The sequence below is a fragment of the Bactrocera tryoni genome, chromosome 5, assembly GCF_016617805.1.
Source record: "Bactrocera tryoni isolate S06 chromosome 5, CSIRO_BtryS06_freeze2, whole genome shotgun sequence".
Taxonomy (NCBI): domain Eukaryota; kingdom Metazoa; phylum Arthropoda; class Insecta; order Diptera; family Tephritidae; genus Bactrocera; species Bactrocera tryoni.
The window spans coordinates 20,955,333-20,976,108 of NC_052503.1; the positions used below are offsets into that span (position 1 = coordinate 20,955,333).

The 20,776-nt window shown below is 33.7% G+C and overlaps 3 protein-coding genes across 4 annotated transcripts in view; 2 read left to right on the forward strand and 1 right to left on the reverse strand.

The window, feature by feature from the left end:
- LOC120776680 (solute carrier organic anion transporter family member 74D) overlaps positions 1-5,924 on the forward strand; it is a 74,504-nt gene extending 68,580 nt beyond the window's left edge. Inside the window, exons 5-9 of one of the 2 annotated variants that reach the window (XM_040107554.1) lie at positions 25-388; positions 480-655; positions 2,661-2,810; positions 4,320-4,496; positions 5,316-5,485. In XM_040107554.1, coding sequence (XP_039963488.1) covers positions 25-388; positions 480-655; positions 2,661-2,810; positions 4,320-4,496; positions 5,316-5,485 — 1,037 coding nt within the window. Of the gene's footprint in view, positions 1-24; positions 389-479; positions 656-2,660; positions 2,811-4,319; positions 4,497-5,315 lie in introns of both variants that reach the window. The other variant, XM_040107555.1, reaches the window with a different exon arrangement.
- A 3,944-nt stretch (positions 5,925-9,868) lies between these two features.
- Positions 9,869-11,882, reverse strand: LOC120778135 (U4/U6 small nuclear ribonucleoprotein Prp4). Its single transcript, XM_040109859.1, has 2 exons — positions 10,538-11,882; positions 9,869-10,467 (listed from the first exon to the last, which is right to left on the reverse strand). The coding sequence occupies exons 1-2, from the start codon at positions 11,775-11,777 to the stop codon at positions 10,085-10,087; spliced, it is 1,623 nt and encodes a 540-aa protein (XP_039965793.1). The 5' UTR covers positions 11,778-11,882; the 3' UTR covers positions 9,869-10,084.
- A 428-nt stretch (positions 11,883-12,310) lies between these two features.
- LOC120777713 (transportin-1-like) lies at positions 12,311-18,997 on the forward strand. The gene is made up of 10 exons (XM_040109191.1): positions 12,311-12,490; positions 12,837-12,972; positions 13,089-13,760; positions 13,900-14,991; positions 15,050-15,220; positions 15,302-15,473; positions 15,540-15,635; positions 16,631-16,706; positions 17,096-17,270; positions 17,908-18,997. The coding sequence occupies exons 2-10, from the start codon at positions 12,874-12,876 to the stop codon at positions 18,013-18,015; spliced, it is 2,661 nt and encodes an 886-aa protein (XP_039965125.1). The 5' UTR covers positions 12,311-12,490; positions 12,837-12,873; the 3' UTR covers positions 18,016-18,997.
- Positions 18,998-20,776: the final 1,779 nt, after the last annotated feature.

Genomic DNA, 20,776 nt, shown 5'->3' on the forward strand with positions numbered 1-20,776 from the left:
GAACAATTATTTTTATTGTCAAAGATTTTCCAAAGACCGTTCGACGTCAACTGAAAAATGACATTTTGATGTTCCGCACGGCTTCTTGTGTCTTCCATCTCTTGCCAATCGCTGGACTCTATACTTTCCTACCGAAATACCTCGAAACACAGTTCCGTTTAACCACCTATGATGCCAGCATGATTGCCGCCTTTTGTGGCATACTCGTCATGGGTGTGGGCATTGTAATATCCGGTTTGGTCATTTTGAAGTTGAAACCGTCGGCGCGTTCCGTAGCCGCTTGGATTGCATTTACAGCGCTGTTCTACTCAGCCGGCATGGTTGTGCTGATATTCGTGGGATGTAGCATGAACGATTTTGCTGGTTACAAGAGTGCTACGAGTGATTCGTAAGTAATATACATATATACATATACCTACATATTATAAAATATATGTATGTGCATACATTTTTTATTCGAAATTCATTTGCATTTACAGTCCCGCCATGATCGAACCAGCATGTGACCTCAATTGTTCCTGTGATACGGGTAATTACGCCCCCATTTGCGGCATGGATGGTCGTATATATATTTCCACCTGTCATGCGGGTTGTGCAGCGTCAGCATTGACTGATAACGGCACCTTATTCAGTAACTGTACATGCATTCCAGATTGTAAGTTTGAAAGCGTTATTTGCATGCATACTCATACACACACACAGACACATACACATCTATTTACTCGTACTCACAATTTCCATATTCGCTCAAAGCATGTGCGCCATGCGTATACGTAACATTTCACCAAAAGTCAAATTTCACCACAGGCAGCCAATTTTGCTTTTCATTCATATAAATCATAAGAAGTTTCATTTTTCTTACTAAGAATTATTTCAATTTGACATAAATAATTAAAATGTATGCCTTTCTAGAGTAATATTTCCAAAAGTTTATCTAATTGGTTATATCCTAAATGCATGCTTATGCCTAACTAAGTATGAAGTTTGAAGGGATTTTAATTTTTTAATTAAAAATATTGGGATTATAAAACAAAAAACCTATTTTAATCCCGATCGGAATTATAAATTGAAAATTAAATTTAAATATTTATTTAATTAATTAAAATCAGAATTAAAAATTTATAAAATATTTTTCAAAAAAAAAAGCAAAAATTGTAGTAAGAAATACTAAAAGCATTTATTTTATATCAACAGCTCGAATAAAAAAAGACAAAAACGGAATGAGTGTCATATTTCCAACTGAAAAACTACTTGCATAGCCAAAAGAAATCAAATTTAAATGAGATAAAAGGTGCTAAACTATATTGATATTTCCTTAAAAATAAACGTTCCTTTTCAAAAGATAACACAAATAGTAAAGCACGTAGTAGGACGCAAACTTGGGGTTAACATTTTTCTTTCATTCTGGAATTTTGGGCTTAAAAGTTTGAAAGTTATTTTTAATTAGGTTTTTCGGCATTACAAATGATGAAAAAATAATAATTAAAATGTTAAAATCACTAAATAAATAAAACAATTCACAATTAATTTAAAAAAATGTTCAACCTTCGCGGATCAATTTTTAGTAAAAATTAAAAAATATATATATATTAATATTTTTTTTATAAGAAATTGAAATCCGTTTTTAAATATATATGTATTATTTTTTTATTTTTCAAACGAATATCAATGGCCGATCCAGCAGCGGTCGTTACTTCTTTCACATAGAAATTCTTATTGCATTAAAAAATTATAATGAAGTGCTTGTAAATGGTTTGTGTTAGTCTAATGATTATTATTTATATATAAATGATCAGCGTGACGAGCTGAGTTGATTTTGTCTTGTCGCTCTATCTGTCAGTCTGTATGTGAACTCTAGTGTCCTAATTTTTGAGATATAGTTTTTAAAACGTTGAAAACGTACTTTTCTCCTTAAGAAGCTGCTCATTTGCCGGAATCGTCGATATCGCACCTTAGCAGCATTTAACTGTCATATAAACTCACCGATCCAAATTAAATTCTGGTATGAAAATCTTTTTATTAGACAAGATATATTCATGAAATGTGGCATAGATTACTGGCCAAGGCAGCACTACAAACTGCGAGCATATTGTTCATATAAAAGTTTTGAATTCTAATGTAAAAATAAATCAAGCAGGACAGCAAAAAGAGTATAATCCCTGCAACTACCTGAAAATATAATTTTTCTAAATTTTTAAATTGGTACCTTTAGAAATTTGGCTACTGAATTTTTAGAAATTTATAGGGAACTCATTCCACTTTGAGGTATTAATGCTAGACCCTTCTTGAAATTAGTTTTAGTAACTTCATTTTCAAAAAGTGATATTATTAGATTTTTTTATACAATCCATACATTTATCAGACTTACATATATTAATACTCATTATAAAGAATATACATATGTATATACATATGTTAATGTATACTATGTATTTACGCTAAATATAATATGCATATTTAGAGCCATTCATTTGCATGGCTTTGCCATTTTCATTTATTAATTATTGCATTTTATTTCATTTTTTCTCATATACATTAATTATTTTTTACCCATTTCCTCGAGTCACTGTCATAACCTACCCCATTTTTCTTCTTTTCTCTTCTTTCTACCCCACCCAACCAACTTTCTGTTGCGTGCGCGTGTTTATCTGTTCTTGCAGCTTTTAAGAACCAAGCGATCGGCGGATATTGCGCTAATAACTGTAAGAATTTCATATTCTTCATCATTATATTCGCCGTTTGTGTGTTTATGCATTCGACATCAGAGGTGGGCAGCATGTTGTTGGTGATGCGTTGCACACATCCAAATGGTAAGTAAGAAGAAAGCAAAATCAAAAAGTATTTAGTAATTTAGTTTAAAATATATTATTTCGAAAATACATTTAGAGAGCGCATAATTATATAAGTATATACGAAAAGGGAGCTAATGTGCGAAAACTAGTTTTCTGGGAAAAGCTGTTAAAAATTATCGTCAGTTTCTCCTTATCTCATTAATTGTTCTCCTTTTTTTGACACCTAAGCCCCCTTACCGTAGTCCGGGTCACATATAGTATATATATCTTTCGAATGATGTCCGCGGCTACGTCTCAGATGGTCTATTCGTTGAGTACAATTTTCGTTGACAAGTTCGAGCATTTCGACTGGTAACTGGTGAATGACACGCGTGATGTTTTGAGCCAAGGCCTGAGTCGAAGCCAGACTGTCCGCATAGGCTTTAGACTTTACATAACCCTACAAAAAAAAGACTTACAGTGTAATATCACACGATCAAGCAGCCCAAAACGTGAAATTTTCTGCTCACCGAAGTGTCCTCTCCATAAAACCTTTGATTGATGCGATGTGTAGAAAGTGGCGCCGTCTTGTTGAAACCAAATGTCGCCGAGATCACGAACTTCAATTCAGGCATCAAATAATCGGTTATCATGGCGCAATAACGGTCGCCATTGACAGTTAGGTTCTCTCTGGCATCATTTTTGAAGAAACCAAACCGTTATTTTTTCTGGATGAAATGACAGCTCTTGAATCGATTCAGATTGCTCTTTGTCACAAATGTGGCTATTTTGCCTTTGAACATTTGAGCTGGACAAAATTTGGTCCGAAAACGTCTGATCTTCTTGGAACTTTTCAAGAGCCCATAGAGCGAAGCAATGTCGCGTGGGAAGGTCTAGCGGCTTCAGTTCTTGCAGAAGCTATATTTTGTACGCTTTGAATTTAAGATCTATTCGCCAAGTCGTTCTATAAGTCAGTCCAAGTTGCTTGGAAAGGCGCAGAATCGACTCTCTGCGGTCTTCGTGTATACTCTCAACTACGGCAGCTACATTTTCTTTTTGGACGTGGTCTATTCGATCAAATAATAACCAATAAAGAATGCTGGAGATACCAAGCAATGGAGATCTTTGGATCTGGTTTTCAAAACCACAATTTCTAAATGGAGTCTAATGTAATCAAAAATACATTTTGGTCCATATTTTATAATATTTCAGCACAGAGAATTGACTGCTTAGAACCGTTTGAATATTTAACAAGAATGTTATACAAAACCGATTCTAAAAAAACTATATTTAGGTCAAAATTATTAAAAATTAAGGATTTAGAAGAAAAAAGTTAATTCGACTTTTATGAGACCATCTAAGACGTATTTAATTAAAACTATTTGCTGTAACAATGTGAGGTTAGATATCAAAATTTTTAGCACCGCGAGTACTTGTAATGTCTAGTTTTAAATCCTAAAACATAATTTTTGTAAATTGAAATTCAGGTTACTATTTTCTTTATTAAAATCTAACGCTTATGAATTATAATTTCATTCATTTTTACAGACAAAGCCATGGCTATGGGCATCATACAGTCGGCGATTGGATTATTCGGTAATGTTCCTTGTCCAATTATTTATGGCGCGGTGGTCGATTCGGCGTGTCTCCTCTGGAAAACGGTGTGCGGCAAGCATGGAGCCTGCTCGCTGTACGATTCAGACACGTTTAGACACTATTTCCTCGGTAAGAATATATATTTTAACAAAAAAGCACCCGGAAATTGCTATTAAATTCCCGAGTAAATTATTTTGCAAAAAAGTAGGAATTTGAAAGTTGGTAGGACTATCCTTAATTACTATGCCAAATATGAACGCGATCTGTCAACTAGTTTGATTACAGCTGCTGCCTAAGTCAGTACACCTCATTAGTACGTTGCGATTTTTTAAAATGGAAAAATATATCGAACAAAGAGTTTGTCTCGATTTTTTTATTTCTAACAAAATTTTTATTTCTAATAAAATATTAAAAAAGTAAAGGATATGGTGTTTGAAAATCGTCAGGTAGGCGTTAGAGAGATAGCAAGGGAGCTCGAGTCCGTTCGAATAAATTTGGAGGATATTTTGGGTGTGAAACGCGTTCTTGAACTACTCGCTCCGATAAAGCTGAATTTTTTTTAAAAAAGAGTAACGTAAAGAGGTCTGCGAATTCCGATTTGACATGCAAACAAGTCAACAATCATCGGAATGGCACTCGTTTTCAGTCGTTCGAAGAGATAAAACAAAATTCGCTAAAGAGTTGCAGGTCATCCCAAAAAGTGCTTATGGAAAGTATTTCGAGGACTGAAAAAATCGTTGGCATAAGTGTATAACATCTGGTGGGGAGGCGACAAAATAAATTTTGATGAAGAATTGAATAATAATTGAATCATATTTTGCGTTTTATTTACAATTTCCGGGTACTTTTTTGAATGTCTCAATATACTCTAAAATGTTTTCCGTCTTTATCACAAGTCAAAGTCAATAATTAAATTAATTAACACTTATTAATTGTTTATCTCACCAGGTATTACCGCCGGCATAATGTTCCTGGCATTCATAATGGATCTGGTGGTGTGGAGCAAGGCGCATCGCATCGACATAACGCCCGAGGACGGCAGTGAGCCGCACGGCAAACAAACAGCCGCAGAGACGGAGTGCAAAAAGTCAATGGTGGCGCCGGATACGAGCGTCTGAGCAGCACTTCCATCCAAAGGAGTGCGGACATATGTAGCTGAAAGAACAAAAACAAAAAAAAATTAAACAAGAAAACATTTGAATAAGTGTCTTAAGGGCTTGTTTCACACAAACAAAAAGTTTCAAAACGGTATTCAGTTAAAGATATAGAAAATGAGTTGAGCAACTGGTTGAGAATATGTTCTAAGTAATGTGAACATGACGACGCACAATATGGCCAAAACAAAGGCGCTCGATAAATGCAAAGCTGGATGTGTGTGTGTGTGTCTGTCACATGCTTTGTGAGAATTTGCCGACGAAGGAATGCGATTTTGCATTTATTGTTGATAGTTGATTTATTGGTTAGTTTAGTTAAAGTTTAGTTAATGACAGTTTAGTTATAGACAGCAAAAACTATGAAAAGAAAAAAATAAAAATAAAAACAAAAATAAAAACAAAAGAGAGCGCGATGATTGGATACTAATGACATACACTGAGATTGGCATGTGTGGCTAAGCATGAATGAAATGTAAAAACAAAAACGAAAATAAGAATTTAAAAAATATTAAAATATACATACATATATGTATGTACATACATAGAGACGGCAGAGAATTAAAAAAAATGGGTGTTCCTACTTACGTATAACAACCCTGTGCAGCCACATAAAAATTTGTTTATTTTTGAATAATTTTTAATAATTTAAAAAAAATATTGTGACTTCAATTCTCATGTATGTATGTACATGTATGTGCGCAAAACTATTTGTAAATTTATATTTAAAGAAATGCCGCTTGCATTTTCAAATTTAAATGTTAGAAAATGTATGTATGTATGTAACTGCGTACCATATAGTGAACACTTATTAATATGTCAACATTTTAAGAAAATAAATCTCAGTTATAGACTAAAAATATTTTTTAAAGAAAAAAACAAAAAAAATATTTATACATTAACACATACACACATGCATATGTATGAATGTGTGCATGTTTCTAAACACAAAATTGAGTGTAATAAAAAAATATATTTTTAAAAAATATTTCAGCGTAAGAAAAATGCAAACAAAGAACACAATCACATGTATGTGGGAAACAATATTGTATTTACAATGTCGGTACGCTTGTCGGTCTGAATCTAATTCATTCAAGGTGGCGTTTTCTATCAATTCCTTTATTTCTGTCGTACCCGAAATCCTCATCTCTATCCCAGTTAAAATTTTAAACGGGGAAAACTTTGTACTACGTATCGGTGTATTGTTAATAATTTGTTGTGCCCTATTTACGTGCCTATACCAATTCTCAGACTCCTCCCGGCACATTTTAGAAATCATAGGTATTACAATTTAGTGTATTCGTTCCACTTGTCCGTTGCCCCGAAGAACACCCGTAGCTATTACGAGATGCTCTATACCTTCCCTCGCACAGTAATCTTTAAAGAGATTTCCCGTGAACGCAGCATCTCTATCAGTTATAATACACCGTGGGTTAACAAAAAGAGCGCCTTGTTTTTCGAGACGACCAACGACTGCCTCGGCTCCAGTGTTTTTTACCGGGTACAACCACACAAACTTCGAAAAAGCATCAACTGCAGCAAGAACGTAACAGGTCAGACAGTGGTTTAGCGACTACTGCATATCGTCCATGTAAGTTACCACGACGCCATCCTTCACTAAATCTCGAAACACTGTGAAAATGTATCGAGTGAATACTGCCGGGGAATCGGAAATACCGAAAGGAACATGAATGAATTCGTATTGACCTTGATGGGTCACGAATGACGTATATTTCCGCGAACCTGACTCTATCAGCACGTAGAGAAACCCATTCCGTAAATCTAACGTTGTAAATACTTTTGCGCCTTGTAATCTCTCGATAACGTCATCCATAAGTGGCATTAGAAAATTATTCCTCGTGATTTTTTCGTTCAAACGTCGGTAGTCACAACACAGACGTTTAGTTCCGCCTTTTTTCCCCACCAATACGATCGGCGAAGCATACTCTGAAACGTTAGGTTTGATTATGCCTCTCTCTTTATCGACAATACACTTATCGGAATAGGACATTCGTCTTGGCCCTTGAAATACCGGAGTATCATCAGTCAAACAAATTTTACTACTACTTTATTTTATAACTACTAATAGTGGTACGTGTACTATTTCCTATTCCACGAAGATGATTTATATCATTGGACAAATCAATCTTCCCTAACTTCATCAACACATCGCAACGCATGAGGCATAGATCGCAACCAGTGTCTAGCAATGCTAACAACATAAACCCGTTAATAAATAATTCTTTGAAAATTACGCTGCCAAGGGACGCCATACGTATCATTTATCTCTCAGTCTATTTCTACGCTCTGGCCAACTGAAGACAATGCTAATTGCTTAAACTGCTCCCTCTCTGCTGCCGCATAATCTGAATCGCTGCTCACTCTCGACTGCGCTTAACAACGCCGAATCAGCGTCATAACGGCTTGGGTTAACGGTCTTTAACGGTCGAAAGCCGTCACCTTACACAAAGTCCAAATCACCAGACACTTCTGCCACTTTCTGGGAGGTTATTTGAAAAAACGGTAGATCCAAGTTCGCTCCACGTTCACTGGTTTATGCATTCAACTTTAAAACTATATTTAATGATTATAAAATGTAACTTTCTTATATTTTAGTTTAACAATTTATTCACTACCTATGGGAAACGTTCAATAATTATGAAAAGCAAGTTTGCTTGTGTTTCCCTGTTCACCAGTACGCGTCCGTTGCGTACCAAGTCTCAGAATCGTGTGTGTGTTTCTTTTTAACCGTCGCTGTCAGTGTTCGTTAAGTCCATTTATTCAGGGCGTATGTTAAGAGTTGCATGCGTGCGCAGGTCAGGTCAGGTCAGGTCAGGATTGCAATCCCACATGTATGTATGTATGCATGTGTAAATTTCAATTAATATTAAAAATTTACATACTCCTTATACATATATGTACTATATGTCAAATATATGTATGTATGTATGCGCTGCTATATAATAATGTATGCGCTCAATTAAAATGTTCAAGAAGCAGTGCATTCAGTTAAGCACTCGTATAAGGTAGCAACTATTATTGCATAACACAAAACATACATACACATAGAACTACTCCTATACATACCTACACTACATATATATTATTTCATACGTTAATTTCTATTTAGTAATATTAAATGTATAAAATTTTATTGTAATGCAACCTATCTGTGGTAGTTAAATTTTAGTTACAATTTAATATACATATATACATACATATACCATATACACATAATTTTAAATGTAAGTTGAAAATAAAAATAAAGTAAAATAATAATAATTATAAATAAAATTAAGTGGAAGTTTAATATATTATTTTTGCACGAAAATACGATAAAAATGAGTTTTGCTACATTAAGGGGTTACATAGGTTTCTTCGTGTTAAAAAAAAGTATTTTGTCAAAAAAAATTGTTCTCATATATGTATGTATGTACATAAAAAAGAAAATATTTGTTTAGATATTTTTTTCTGTTACAAACATACACTATTGACAAAGAAATTCTGAAATTTTTGGAAACAAATATTTTAAACTGGGCCAATGCGACGCTATTTCCGGTGACCACTCGGAAAAAAGATGCGTCCGCGTAAGCAGGATAACTCCTTACAGGATCATCTAAAGAGAAAAAATACGTGTTTTAGTTAAAACCTTAACTCAGAACTTGAACGAAGGAAAAAAAAAATTGGATTTATTTTACAAAAATAAAAAATTTCCGACATTTTTTTTTTTCAAATAGTTGTAATCGGAAAAAAATCCTTTGTCCAAGTCTTTAATAATTGTATCTCAAAGTACTCGAGAAATCTTGCCAACTGAATTCAAAAACAAAGTTTCGAGAAAAACGCGTTTAAAGATGGCACTTAGCCTCGATTTTTTGAAACCCGTAAACTCATGTACATAACTCCTTAAGGGGCACATCTGGTGCGACAACCTAAAAACAGCAATTTTTCAGAATTAAAAAAGCAATAACTTTATCAATTTTTTTTTATACGATTTAATAATAAGATTTTTGAAAGAAATGATGAAGAAAATCAAAACAATTTGTTTGACGAACTTACCGCTACAACAAAAAAAACATCATGAAATCTTCGCCTAGAATGCAAAATGCGACTAAGACATTCTATATGAATAATTTAGCTCACCCCATTCCAGCCACAATCAGTTTCACATTCATGTAAATGCATAACAAACCAGTTTTATTTTCTTATTAATTACATACATTTTTAATTTTCATCAATAAACGCGTTTAAAGACGTTCTAAACGTAGTTATGTTATCTTTTTCAACTAAAGATTTTTTTGCGAAAACGTTTTCCATGCACACAGCTTTTTTTTCTCAAATAATATAACAGTCTTCGATAAAATGTTAATTGGTCTATTGTCATCGAATCAAAAGTTACACGAAATGCACTTGTTACTCGCAAAGCAAGCTAACAAAAAATTGAGTAATCTAACAGTGTTAACGTTATTATATTCAACAGTACGAAAATTAAGTATGTATCTTTTTTTTCATAAACAAAAAACGATACCAAAATGTCAAAAGGCAAAAAAATAAAGTTTGCTTTTAGCATCAGCTCTCCGATGCCCACACTTTGAAGGTACGATCGAAAGACGCCGTTACAATATGTTGCGAGTCGGGTGAGATGTCAACAGCCATTATTTTGCCATCATGTCCCAATAATGTTTTTAACGGCTGCCAAGTTTTATTTGACCAAATTTTTGTGGTGCAATCATAGGAGGATGTAACCAGAAAACTGCCACCATCTCGCTGGTATTTAACATCTGATATTAGGTTTGTATGTGCAGGAATCGTATAAACTGGCTGTCGACGACGTAAGTCCCAAATTTTGCAAGTATTGTCCTGTGAACCAGTAGCAATATGAAATCCATTTGGTGAGAAATCAACGCCAAAAATTGAGCCCAGATGACCTTCGAGAAACATTACGCAACGGCCTGAATGAAAAATACAAACACGCTATTTTACCAAAATAATAAGAAAAAAATAAATAAAATAAAAACAAACCTGTTCTTAGATCCCATACACGTCCAAATGCGTCAAGTCCACCAGTCACGATGACACTGCCATCGATTTGAAAGCTAAGGCTATGAACTGCTTTGGCATGCCCCTCTTGATGCAGGACTTCAGTTTTTTGTTCCAAGTCCCATAGGCGCCAAGAGGAGTCATAACAAGCTGTTGCTAGAAAACGACCAGATGGATGAAACCCTAATTTGGAAACTCTATGTGGCATATGCCCTGTTATATCTGCTAAAGATTCTTCCGAATTGAAGCCCCACAATTTCACTGCTCCATCATGACCACCAGAAGCCATTGCTACAACATTTTTATCATCTTGCGTCACGCCTGGTCGAAATGCTACACCACCAACATAACTTGCATGACCTCGAAGTGTTAACATCAGCTTACAATCTGGTACTGTCCAAACTTTGCACAATCCGGACCATGACGAAGTCAAAATAAATTTAGAGTCTTCACTAAACGCTACTCCACTTACTGGACGTGTATCTCCCACTTGACTGCATTGCGGTGCTAAGGCATGTAAACGCTTTTGAAGCTCTACTAATCGGCCAGCGCGTGTTGCGCTTGGTACATCTAGTAGAGATCGCGCATGTTCTAGACGTGTTTTTGCTCTTGGCAGGGAGTAATCTGCAATCCATATTCTTGCCACGCGTAAGGCCTCCGGTCCTTCGTGGTACCATGTTGTTTCTTGTTCTTTCTGAAGTTGTTTTCGCTCTTCCTCTTCGGTTTGTTTTTGCTTAATCGCATTTTCCCCTAAGCTAGCTAACAACTCTTTTAAACGGCGCCGTCTTTCTGCTGGACCCTCCCCAAAGTAGCATATCGGTTCATTTAACTGTCGCAAATTAGCTTTTATTTCCGCATCATCGGTGGAAACGTTTATTTGACGTGCACGTTTTTTGCGTTCAAATTCTTTTAGTAGCGCTTCTTTGTCTTTCGCTACTTCTGTTTCTAAGTCAAAATAGTCGTCATCGATCTTATTAGCTAAAGCACCAGAAGTCGGCGGTAACGTTGGCGCCGTCGGTTTTTTCACCTCCTCGTAATCTTCATCAGATTCGATATCTTCGAGTTGATTGGTAACCGCAACACCACTTGAAGTAGATGCAGTGGCTGTGGAGCTTGCTCCCGCAATAGCAGCTGTCTGGCGCTTTCTCTCTACTTCTTCCAGAGAACCGTAATGCAGTGTGCGCTGCCTTTTAACATACTGGATGTCCTCATCATCGGACATATTAATTATCAATCTTAAATTAAATAACTGAATAAAACCTTTTGAACTTACTTTATACCGAAATCTAACGAAACCCAGAAAATACACATTCCCACCAATTTTAGTAACTTGCCGGCGTTTCAAATAGTATTGCTAGTAATTTATCGCGATTATCGATATTTCAGAAATACTCAAACACTATCGACGGTCAGTTCTGATATCTATTAGATTTACAAATTTATTGAAAATCTCAAATATATCACAATTGCAACTAGAATAAAGACCTATTTGTATGACGGAAAAACTAAGCCGAAAATGGCAAACTTCAATCTTTAACTATATAAATCATTATACAATATTATCTTCACATTAATTTTTATAAACTTTTTGTTGTTACGATTATACTTTACACGGTTTTGTGCTGGCAATACTGTTAATTGGTCTCTATGTATATGACGTTGGCACCCCTTGTAAATTCGCGCAACCTCACGCTGATCCGTTCACACACCTGTTATTGAGTCATAAGCTAGAAAGAGAACGCGAGTCAGGTCACGAAAGTTGAAACTTCATTTTAATTTTTTTTGTTCCCTGAAAAAATTATACTAGACAAGAAGGAAAAAAGAGAAAAGTTAGTGGAAGAATATTTTAATTGCGGAAAAAAGTATTTTTCAGTTTGAAAAGTCGCCAAATTAAAGACAAATAAGTGTAATCTATTTTTAGTGGTTTTATCTGAGGTACGTTGTCGATATTAACTAAAATAAAAAAGTTTACTTCCAGACACAAAATAGCGTGCAAAAATCTGTTAAAAACGGTGAATAATACATCGAATGCCAAACGAAGGTTTCAGTATTCCGTTTTTTTTTTATCGATCGATATAATTTACACAGGTCGCAAATTATTACTACATATTGTAAAAATTTTGCATTAGATTACATATATACGATATAAAATAGGAGTGTATATTTCGTCTGCCAAGTGGTCGCACCCGTGTCTGCCCTTACCTGATACGCGCATGACACCAGCGCGCACCCTTTAGCGAACCTTTTATTTTTATTCATTATAAAACTTTAATTCTTACAGGTATTTCACCCCTTACAAGAAAACAAAGCAAGACAAGATGACGTGGGAACCGCAAGCCGAAGGTTTACAGCAAATAATTACAATCCTTAAACAGTCTCAGTCTCCTGACACAGCCACTCAAATGGCTGTTCAACTGGTAAGTTACAAAGTCTATTATGCGAATATTTGTATAAGAATTTCAAAATTATGCAGAGTACTTTTGGTATATTAATTATATACACTACATTGTTTATGTGATATTTTAATTCACAGAAACTGGAGGAATTAAATCAGTATCCCGATTTCAACAATTATCTTATCTTTGTACTGACAAAACTTAAAACGGAAGAGGAGCCAACGCGCTCCCTCAGCGGTTTAATATTGAAAAATAATATACGAATGCATGGAAATAACTTGCAGCCAGAGATTGTCGAATATATTAAGCACGAATGTTTACAAGCTATTGGCGATCCCTCACCGCTAATTCGTGCTACTGTCGGTATATTAATTACGACTATCGCCAGTAATGGCGGTCTGCAAAATTGGCCTCAATTACTACCCTCCCTATGCGATATGCTAGATTCACAAGATTACAATGTATGTGAAGGTGCTTTCAGTGCGTTACAGAAAATATGCGAAGACTCTGCTGAAATACTTGATTCGGCAGCACTCAATCGGCCATTAAACGTTATGATACCGAAATTTCTGCAATATTTCAGCCACAATAGCCCAAAGATTCGCTCACATGCCATAGCTTGTATAAATCAGTTTATTGTAAATCGATCACAAGCTTTGATGCTCCATATAGACACATTCATTGAAAGTTTGTTTAACCTATCTTCTGATGAGGATCACGAGGTAAGAAAGAATGTATGTCACGGATTGGTTATGTTGTTGGAAGTGCGTATGGATCGTTTGTTGCCGCATATGCCACAAATTATAGAGGTGAGTGAATAAATAATTGTCAAAAATTAAAAAAAAAAAAGAAAAAATAGAACAAATCTTTGCCATGCATTTGTTTCTTTATAAATGTGTTTATAAAGTATATTTATTAATATATAATAATTATATCTTCTATTTGTAGTATATGTTAATGCGTACTCAAGACTCAGATGAAGGTGTAGCCTTAGAAGCCTCGGAATTCTGGTTATCTCTTGCTGAGCAGAATATTTGCAAAGAAGTCTTGGCGCCGTATTTGGGACAACTAGCACCTGTGTTGGTACATGGAATGCGTTATTCTGAAATTGATATCATCCTATTAAAAGGAAATGTTGAAGAGGATGATATGGTGCCCGATCGAGAGGAGGACATACGTCCCAGATTCCATAAATCTCGTACGCATACAATCAAATCCGGCGAAACAGGTGTAGATGAAGATGATGAAGACGACGTGCTAGATGACGATAGTTCCCTGTCTGAATGGAATTTACGAAAATGTAGTGCAGCTGCATTGGACGTTCTAGCAAATGTCTTCCGCGAAGAATGTTTACCCATTGTTTTACCTATTCTCAAGGATACTCTGTTTCATCAGGAATGGGTAATCAAGGAGAGCGGTGTATTGGCATTAGGCGCAATTGCCGAAGGCTGCATGCAAGGAATGATACAGCATTTGCCCGAACTGATACCCTATTTGATTAGTTGTTTATCAGATAAAAAAGCGCTAGTTCGATCCATCACTTGTTGGACACTATCACGTTATGCTAATTGGGTTGTAAATCAGCCTCATGATCAATATTTGAAACCATTAATGGAAGAATTGCTTAAGCGTATATTAGATTCCAATAAGCGCGTACAAGAGGCAGCCTGCTCTGCATTCGCCACACTTGAAGAAGAGGCTTGTACTGAACTGGTGCCATATTTAGAATATATATTGAAAACGCTAGTGTTCGCTTTTTCGAAATATCAGCATAAAAACTTGCTTATTCTATATGATGCAGTTGGCACGTTAGCCGATTCGGTGGGCCACCATCTGAATAAACCACAATATATTGACATTTTGATGCCACCATTAATTGAAAAGTGGAATTTACTCAAGGATGATGATAAAGATCTGTTTCCTCTATTGGAGTGTTTGTCAAGTATCGCTACCGCATTGCAGTCTGGATTCTTACCTTATTGCGATCCAGTTTACCAACGTTGCATATCGCTGATAGAACAAACACTGAATCAGGATATGGTGAGTTAAAGCTTAGAAATATATGAGTGTAAAACAATAATTAATTTATATATTATAGGCTTGTAAAACAAATCCTGGTTTCGAGCATCCAGATAAGGAGCGCATGATTGTTGCATTAGATTTGCTGTCAGGTTTGGCTGAAGGTTTAGATGGACATATTGAATCTTTAGTCGTCAAAAGCAATATAATGCAATTGCTCTATCAATGTATGCAAGATGTGTTGCCAGAAGTAAGTATTACAAACATTTGTACTCCATATTTGTAGATATATGTATTTATATCACTTCATATGTTTTTTTTTGTTCTTTAGGTGCGACAATCATCGTTTGCATTATTGGGCGACTTGACTAAAGCCTGTTTTCAGCATGTACATCCATTCATGTCGGAATTCTTTCCGATTTTGGGTCAAAATCTAAATCCTGATTACATTTCCGTATGTAATAATGCCACCTGGGCAATTGGTGAAATATGCATGAAACTAGGTTTGTTCGAATTGCGAATTATTTTATATTAACCGCATTCATATAACTGCAATTAATGAATTCTAGGCGAGGAAACGCGACAGTACATACACCTCGTACTCAACGAACTGTTCGTGATTATAAATAGACCAAATACACCAAAAACGCTGCTCGAAAATACAGGTATGTAATTGATAAGTCGGAAAATATATTTACAACTATTGATATTGTTGATCGCAAAATTTGTATACGTCTCAATTCAACTGTAACTATCTGCTCTAATAACATTTGTGAGTGCATGGCTGTTCCATGTCCGTATATTCTACAATTAATACATAAAAGCACTACGCTCTTCACACTTAGTTTGGGAACAATTGCACAATTTAATTTCACTATAGTTAAAGCAGTCTGGAAACTGAAAGTTTCGAGTATAGAAAATTGCTATTTCTCAATATACACAGTTATGCTGAATCTTATTTCATAGTCGTATTTTACTGCCTCAATGCAGTCGTAACGATCAAGACCTGAACAGGCGGATTTTTATGCGATTAAGCGCTGTAAACTCATTTTATTACTACAACACAAACAAAATTTAACTTAAAGTTAGATCATTTATTTCGAATGTTGCCTATTTATCACACTTCAATGCATATTTTGTACCAAACGTCAGCTAGTTCACGAAATTATGCACTGTATTTCGTTTTGGTCAAAACCAAAAGAAAATGTGTACTGGCGAACATCTAAGAAGTATTTAGCTTTATTTAACTTATTTTGTTGAACAAATTGTTTACAACTATGTATGTATCCATATCGATTGCACTCAGTTATCTAAATCTCAAGTGTTTGTCACATGATGTTATTTCGTTTTTTTTTATTAAGTTCATTTGTCTTATGAAATATGTAAGTAATTTGTAATTCTCTTCAGAAATGTATATACATACATACATAATACATACATATATATGTGTAACTTAGCAGTCATTGCATTACATACATTGCATTCTTTAAGCGTTGATGGTTTCAGTTGAATAGCAAAGTTTCTATTTACAAATTTAATTAACACCTGTATTAATATTGATTTAAAAACAAAGATTTATGTAACTTATTTGTATAATTGTTAAACGCATATGTAATATAATTTATGATTTTCATTTATTTCTGTTTTTTCTGTTTTTTAGCAATAACAATCGGTCGTCTAGGTTATGTGTGCCCAGTTGAAGTGGCTCCTTATTTGCCAGAATTTGTACGACAGTGGTGTGTAACACTTTATATATGATTTCTATATGTTATACGATTTTTAATTCAACCACCGACCCTCGAAAATCAATCTCCCTACAACTTTAACTTGAACTCTTCCCCATTCCCACTAAAAAATTTAAAATCCATTTGCTTTTTTTTCAAACAAGTAATAATGAAGCAAAATAATCCACCACACCTTGCATTTACATATGTATAATTTTTCATGTAATATAAAATATTTACATTTTGTACTTAATTATGATTTGCCAAGAAAAGCGTAAGTGTTTTTTCGTTTTACGTTTGTATACAAAAAAAAAAAAAAAAACACATTGCTATTTATGGCTGTACTGCTGGTAGTTAAATTAAAATAATTGCATATTCATTATCTATCTATTCACACACAGGTGTACATCTCTGCGTCATATAAGAGATAATGATGAGAAGGATTCAGCATTTCGTGGAATGTGTCACATGATTACCGTAAATCCTGGTGGCGTAGTGCCAGATTTTATATTCTTCTGTGATGCAGTGGCTTCATGGGTGAATCCGCCACAAGACTTGCATCAAATGATACAAAAGGTAACGGTTGTTGTTATACATGCACGTTAGGGTGCTGATTTTTTTTTAACAAACGCTGCTTGATGTTGTGTGTTTACATGAAGAAAAGGTTCCAACGTAAAAAGGCTTTTCAATTCCATTTAAACCGTGTCTAAATGATTTTACTATCATCTAAATAGCGGTGACTTATTCGGTCCATTGCAATAAATTTTGTTAGCTCCAAAAAAATTAGTTCGAATACAAAATTTTTCACTCTACACAAAAGAAAGTTATGTGCAGTTAAGGTTATGCATCGAATGTGTTGTATGCTTATAGTACACCACGTCGTATGAGCAATATAGAATGTTTAAAGCACTTACATGAATGCTCAGTACTTTTGTTCTATAACTTTAATTGCTTGTAACTTTTAATTGAATTGTTTTATGGAAAAAATTATTAAGACTTAATGCAAAATATCAAAAAATCCCTGTTTTTAATAGGGCCAGTTTAAACTGAAAATAAAGAGCTTGTTTATGCTGGATGCTCGTTTTAGGACAAAAGCTTAAACTTTGGTTTTGCAAAAAAAAATATACTTGGGAGAAATAACGGACAATGCACATAAATACAAAAAACACTAAAATCACCTTTTTCACTTTTTTATTTTTTTATGTTTTTACAGATATTACATGGCTTCAAAACCCAGGTGGGTGAAGAAAATTGGCGTCGTTTCGTCGATCAATTCCCGCCTAATCTTTCCGAGCGTCTAGGCGCTATGTACAACATTTAAAGAGCAAATATGTACTAGGCATTGGGGGAATCGCTTGAAACGGAAGCAGGGGTAAAGAAAACACATAAAAGCTACCAAATGGTACAAGACACAAGGGTAGCCAAACAAACAGTTACTGGGGACAAAGTCAGCAAATGAAATGGAGTTGGGGAGAAAAACTACAAAAGAAACGGTATCGGCTTATTGGTTAGAACAACATTGCCTACAGTCTCGCACCAGGCAATGTCGAAAGAGAAGAATTTACGAAAGCGTTTGCTTGTTATGCAGCAACAATAGATGGTTTAAAATTTTTGTCAGTCGTAAGTCCTCTTTCTCTTATACATATACATATATATGTACATATATGTGAAAGTTGCGATATTGTGGTACTATTTTAACAGTACACAAACCTTTTATTAAAAATTATATAATGCTAACAACTATTACGCAAAAAAAAAAAGTATTTCAATAATAAATACGTTTGAGATCGTAAATTGAAATTGAGCAGCAAATGTAAAAGGTTTAAACTTGAAGAAAAGTAAAAAGAAAACAAAAACACATTAGAAGGCAAACATTTTTCAATCAAAACTTTTCCTCAACTTAACACAAATCCTACACAATCGTACTAATCACAACTAATAAAAAATCAGACAGTTTTTATTGGAGAACAAAATATGTATTTGTGAGCATAATTAACTACGTATGAAAACTAACATTTATTAACATAAGCATAGAATATATGTATCTATTATACATACATACTTACATAATATTAAATGAGAAACAAAATTTTAAGTCCGACCTTACTAAAAACATTTAGATCCAACGAAACATTGAATCGTAAAATTATATTACTACAGGAAAGAAAATAGAATTCAATGTTAAGAGTTGTGTGGAAATTTTAATTTAGTTATTAACGTATGTACTTGATTCTGCTTTGAACAACCTTATAAATAGGCACAAACCATTTAGTAATACACGCTAAAACATATGCTATTTATAATATTATTTTGTATATTTTTTTATTCACAACACTACTAATTTCACATTGCGTAGGGTTTTCGTAGCAAAAAATCTTTGAAAATTGTAGGGAAAATAAATTATTTATTAATATTTCGGTCAATTTTTTGATCGACTTGAAAATACGTACATAATAATAAAAAAGCAAACATCCGTTCGTTTGTTCGGGTCATCGTGTCGTCGCGTCGCGTATACAAAACACTGTCGTGATATACTTAATTATTATATAATTACTAAATAAAGTACTGAATGAAAGGGTAAAGTCATTTGTGAAAAATTGCATGCGAAATATACATACGTGTGTTTAAATAGCTTATTGCTCTTTTTTATTTGTTTTTAAATTTTTTTATTTTATTTTATTTATATTTTTTTTTAATTCTAATTATTATTTTTTGTTTTTTATTTTTTTTATTTATTTTTTTTATTATTTATTTTTTTTTTATTATTCATTTTTTTATTATTTTTTACTGAATTTATTACGTTATTTTTATCGTTTTTCTACTAATTATCGACCAGAAGACTGAAATTAATTATATATTCTCACATTAAAGACACATTTTTAATGCATTTATGTTTTGTTTCTAGTAATTTTCGTTTTTAAACTCTAAAACTTATCAACATACGAAGTATTTGTTTCATTATGTAGGTGTGTGTTGCACCGGTTTCGAGTTTCGCCATGCGTGCACCCAGAATGAGCGTTAAAGGGCACTATTTTCTTCAATAACTTGAATCAAAAACGTTAGGCGGTATTTCGAAGCATTTTTTAATAATTTTGGGTGCGTTGTCCTGCATACTCGTTAATATTTCTTATGTTTTTAAGTTTTTTATATATATAATTGCAATTATTGCATACTAAATTAATTATTATATTTGCTTTATTATTTTTTTTAATTTTTTTTGGATATCAATTTTTTTTTTCAAAGCAATGTTGAGCGTTTGAGTTTTGGATTAAAAAAAACATTATCCAAAATGTTTAATTTCTTTCATTCAATCACTTTATGTACGCATACTGTCATTTTTCACACATGCCTTTCAAACCCTTTCATTCGTATTAGAACATTAGTCGCGCGCGTTTCGGGTTTTATCGGTTTCGCGTTTCGCGTTTTAATCGTCGTTCGTTCGTTATATAGTTCGCTCGGTTATTAACTCTTCGTCCATGGGGTATGTACGTGCATACACCCAACTCGTCGTTGATTCGGTCGTATATCGGTTTTAGCGGTCAATCGGTTCTATAAGACTTAACTAACGGTGCGCATTCAAATAAAATGTATGTAAACAATAGAATTGTATAACTTGAAAAAAAAACTTAATTTTATAATGGCAATAGTATTATTATAAAAATATTTTAGTTTATTTAGTGAATTTATTAATACTGAAATATGCAACTGAAGCCAGTAAAACAATTTTTTATTTATTATTCATTCGTTTATTATACATAAGTAATAAAGGTTTAACGGCAAATTACAGCTAATTTCTATGAAAGAATTGTGTTCTTATACGCAAAATTTTGATTTTCTACATTTTCTTTTCATTTTTTATAATATTTATTTTTTTTTTATTTAAAATTTTGTTAACTTTCTAATTTGTTTATATTTTTTTATCAAAAGTAAGTAATTCTAAAATTTTAACAAATCTAGCCTACCTAAAAAAATTGTAATGAATACTTTGAAGACTTTTAGTAATTAGAATTTTGTGAGAATATTAAATGAAAACTTAAAAATGCATATGAAAAACTGCAAACAAACTTAAAAATATACATATA

Coding starts and splice junctions, on each gene's coding strand:
- LOC120777713 (XM_040109191.1), top strand. CDS start 12,874: ATGACGTGGGAACCGCAAGCCGAAGGTTTACAGCAAATAATTACAATC. Junction 12,973..13,088: donor CTCAAATGGCTGTTCAACTG/GTAAGTTACAAA, acceptor TTTAATTCACAG/AAACTGGAGGAATTAAATCA. Junction 15,221..15,301: donor TGCAAGATGTGTTGCCAGAA/GTAAGTATTACA, acceptor TTTGTTCTTTAG/GTGCGACAATCATCGTTTGC.
- LOC120778135 (XM_040109859.1), bottom strand. CDS start 11,777: ATGTCCGATGATGAGGACATCCAGTATGTTAAAAGGCAGCGCACACTG. Junction 10,468..10,537: donor TGTATGGGATCTAAGAACAG/GTTTGTTTTTAT, acceptor TTTTTCATTCAG/GCCGTTGCGTAATGTTTCTC.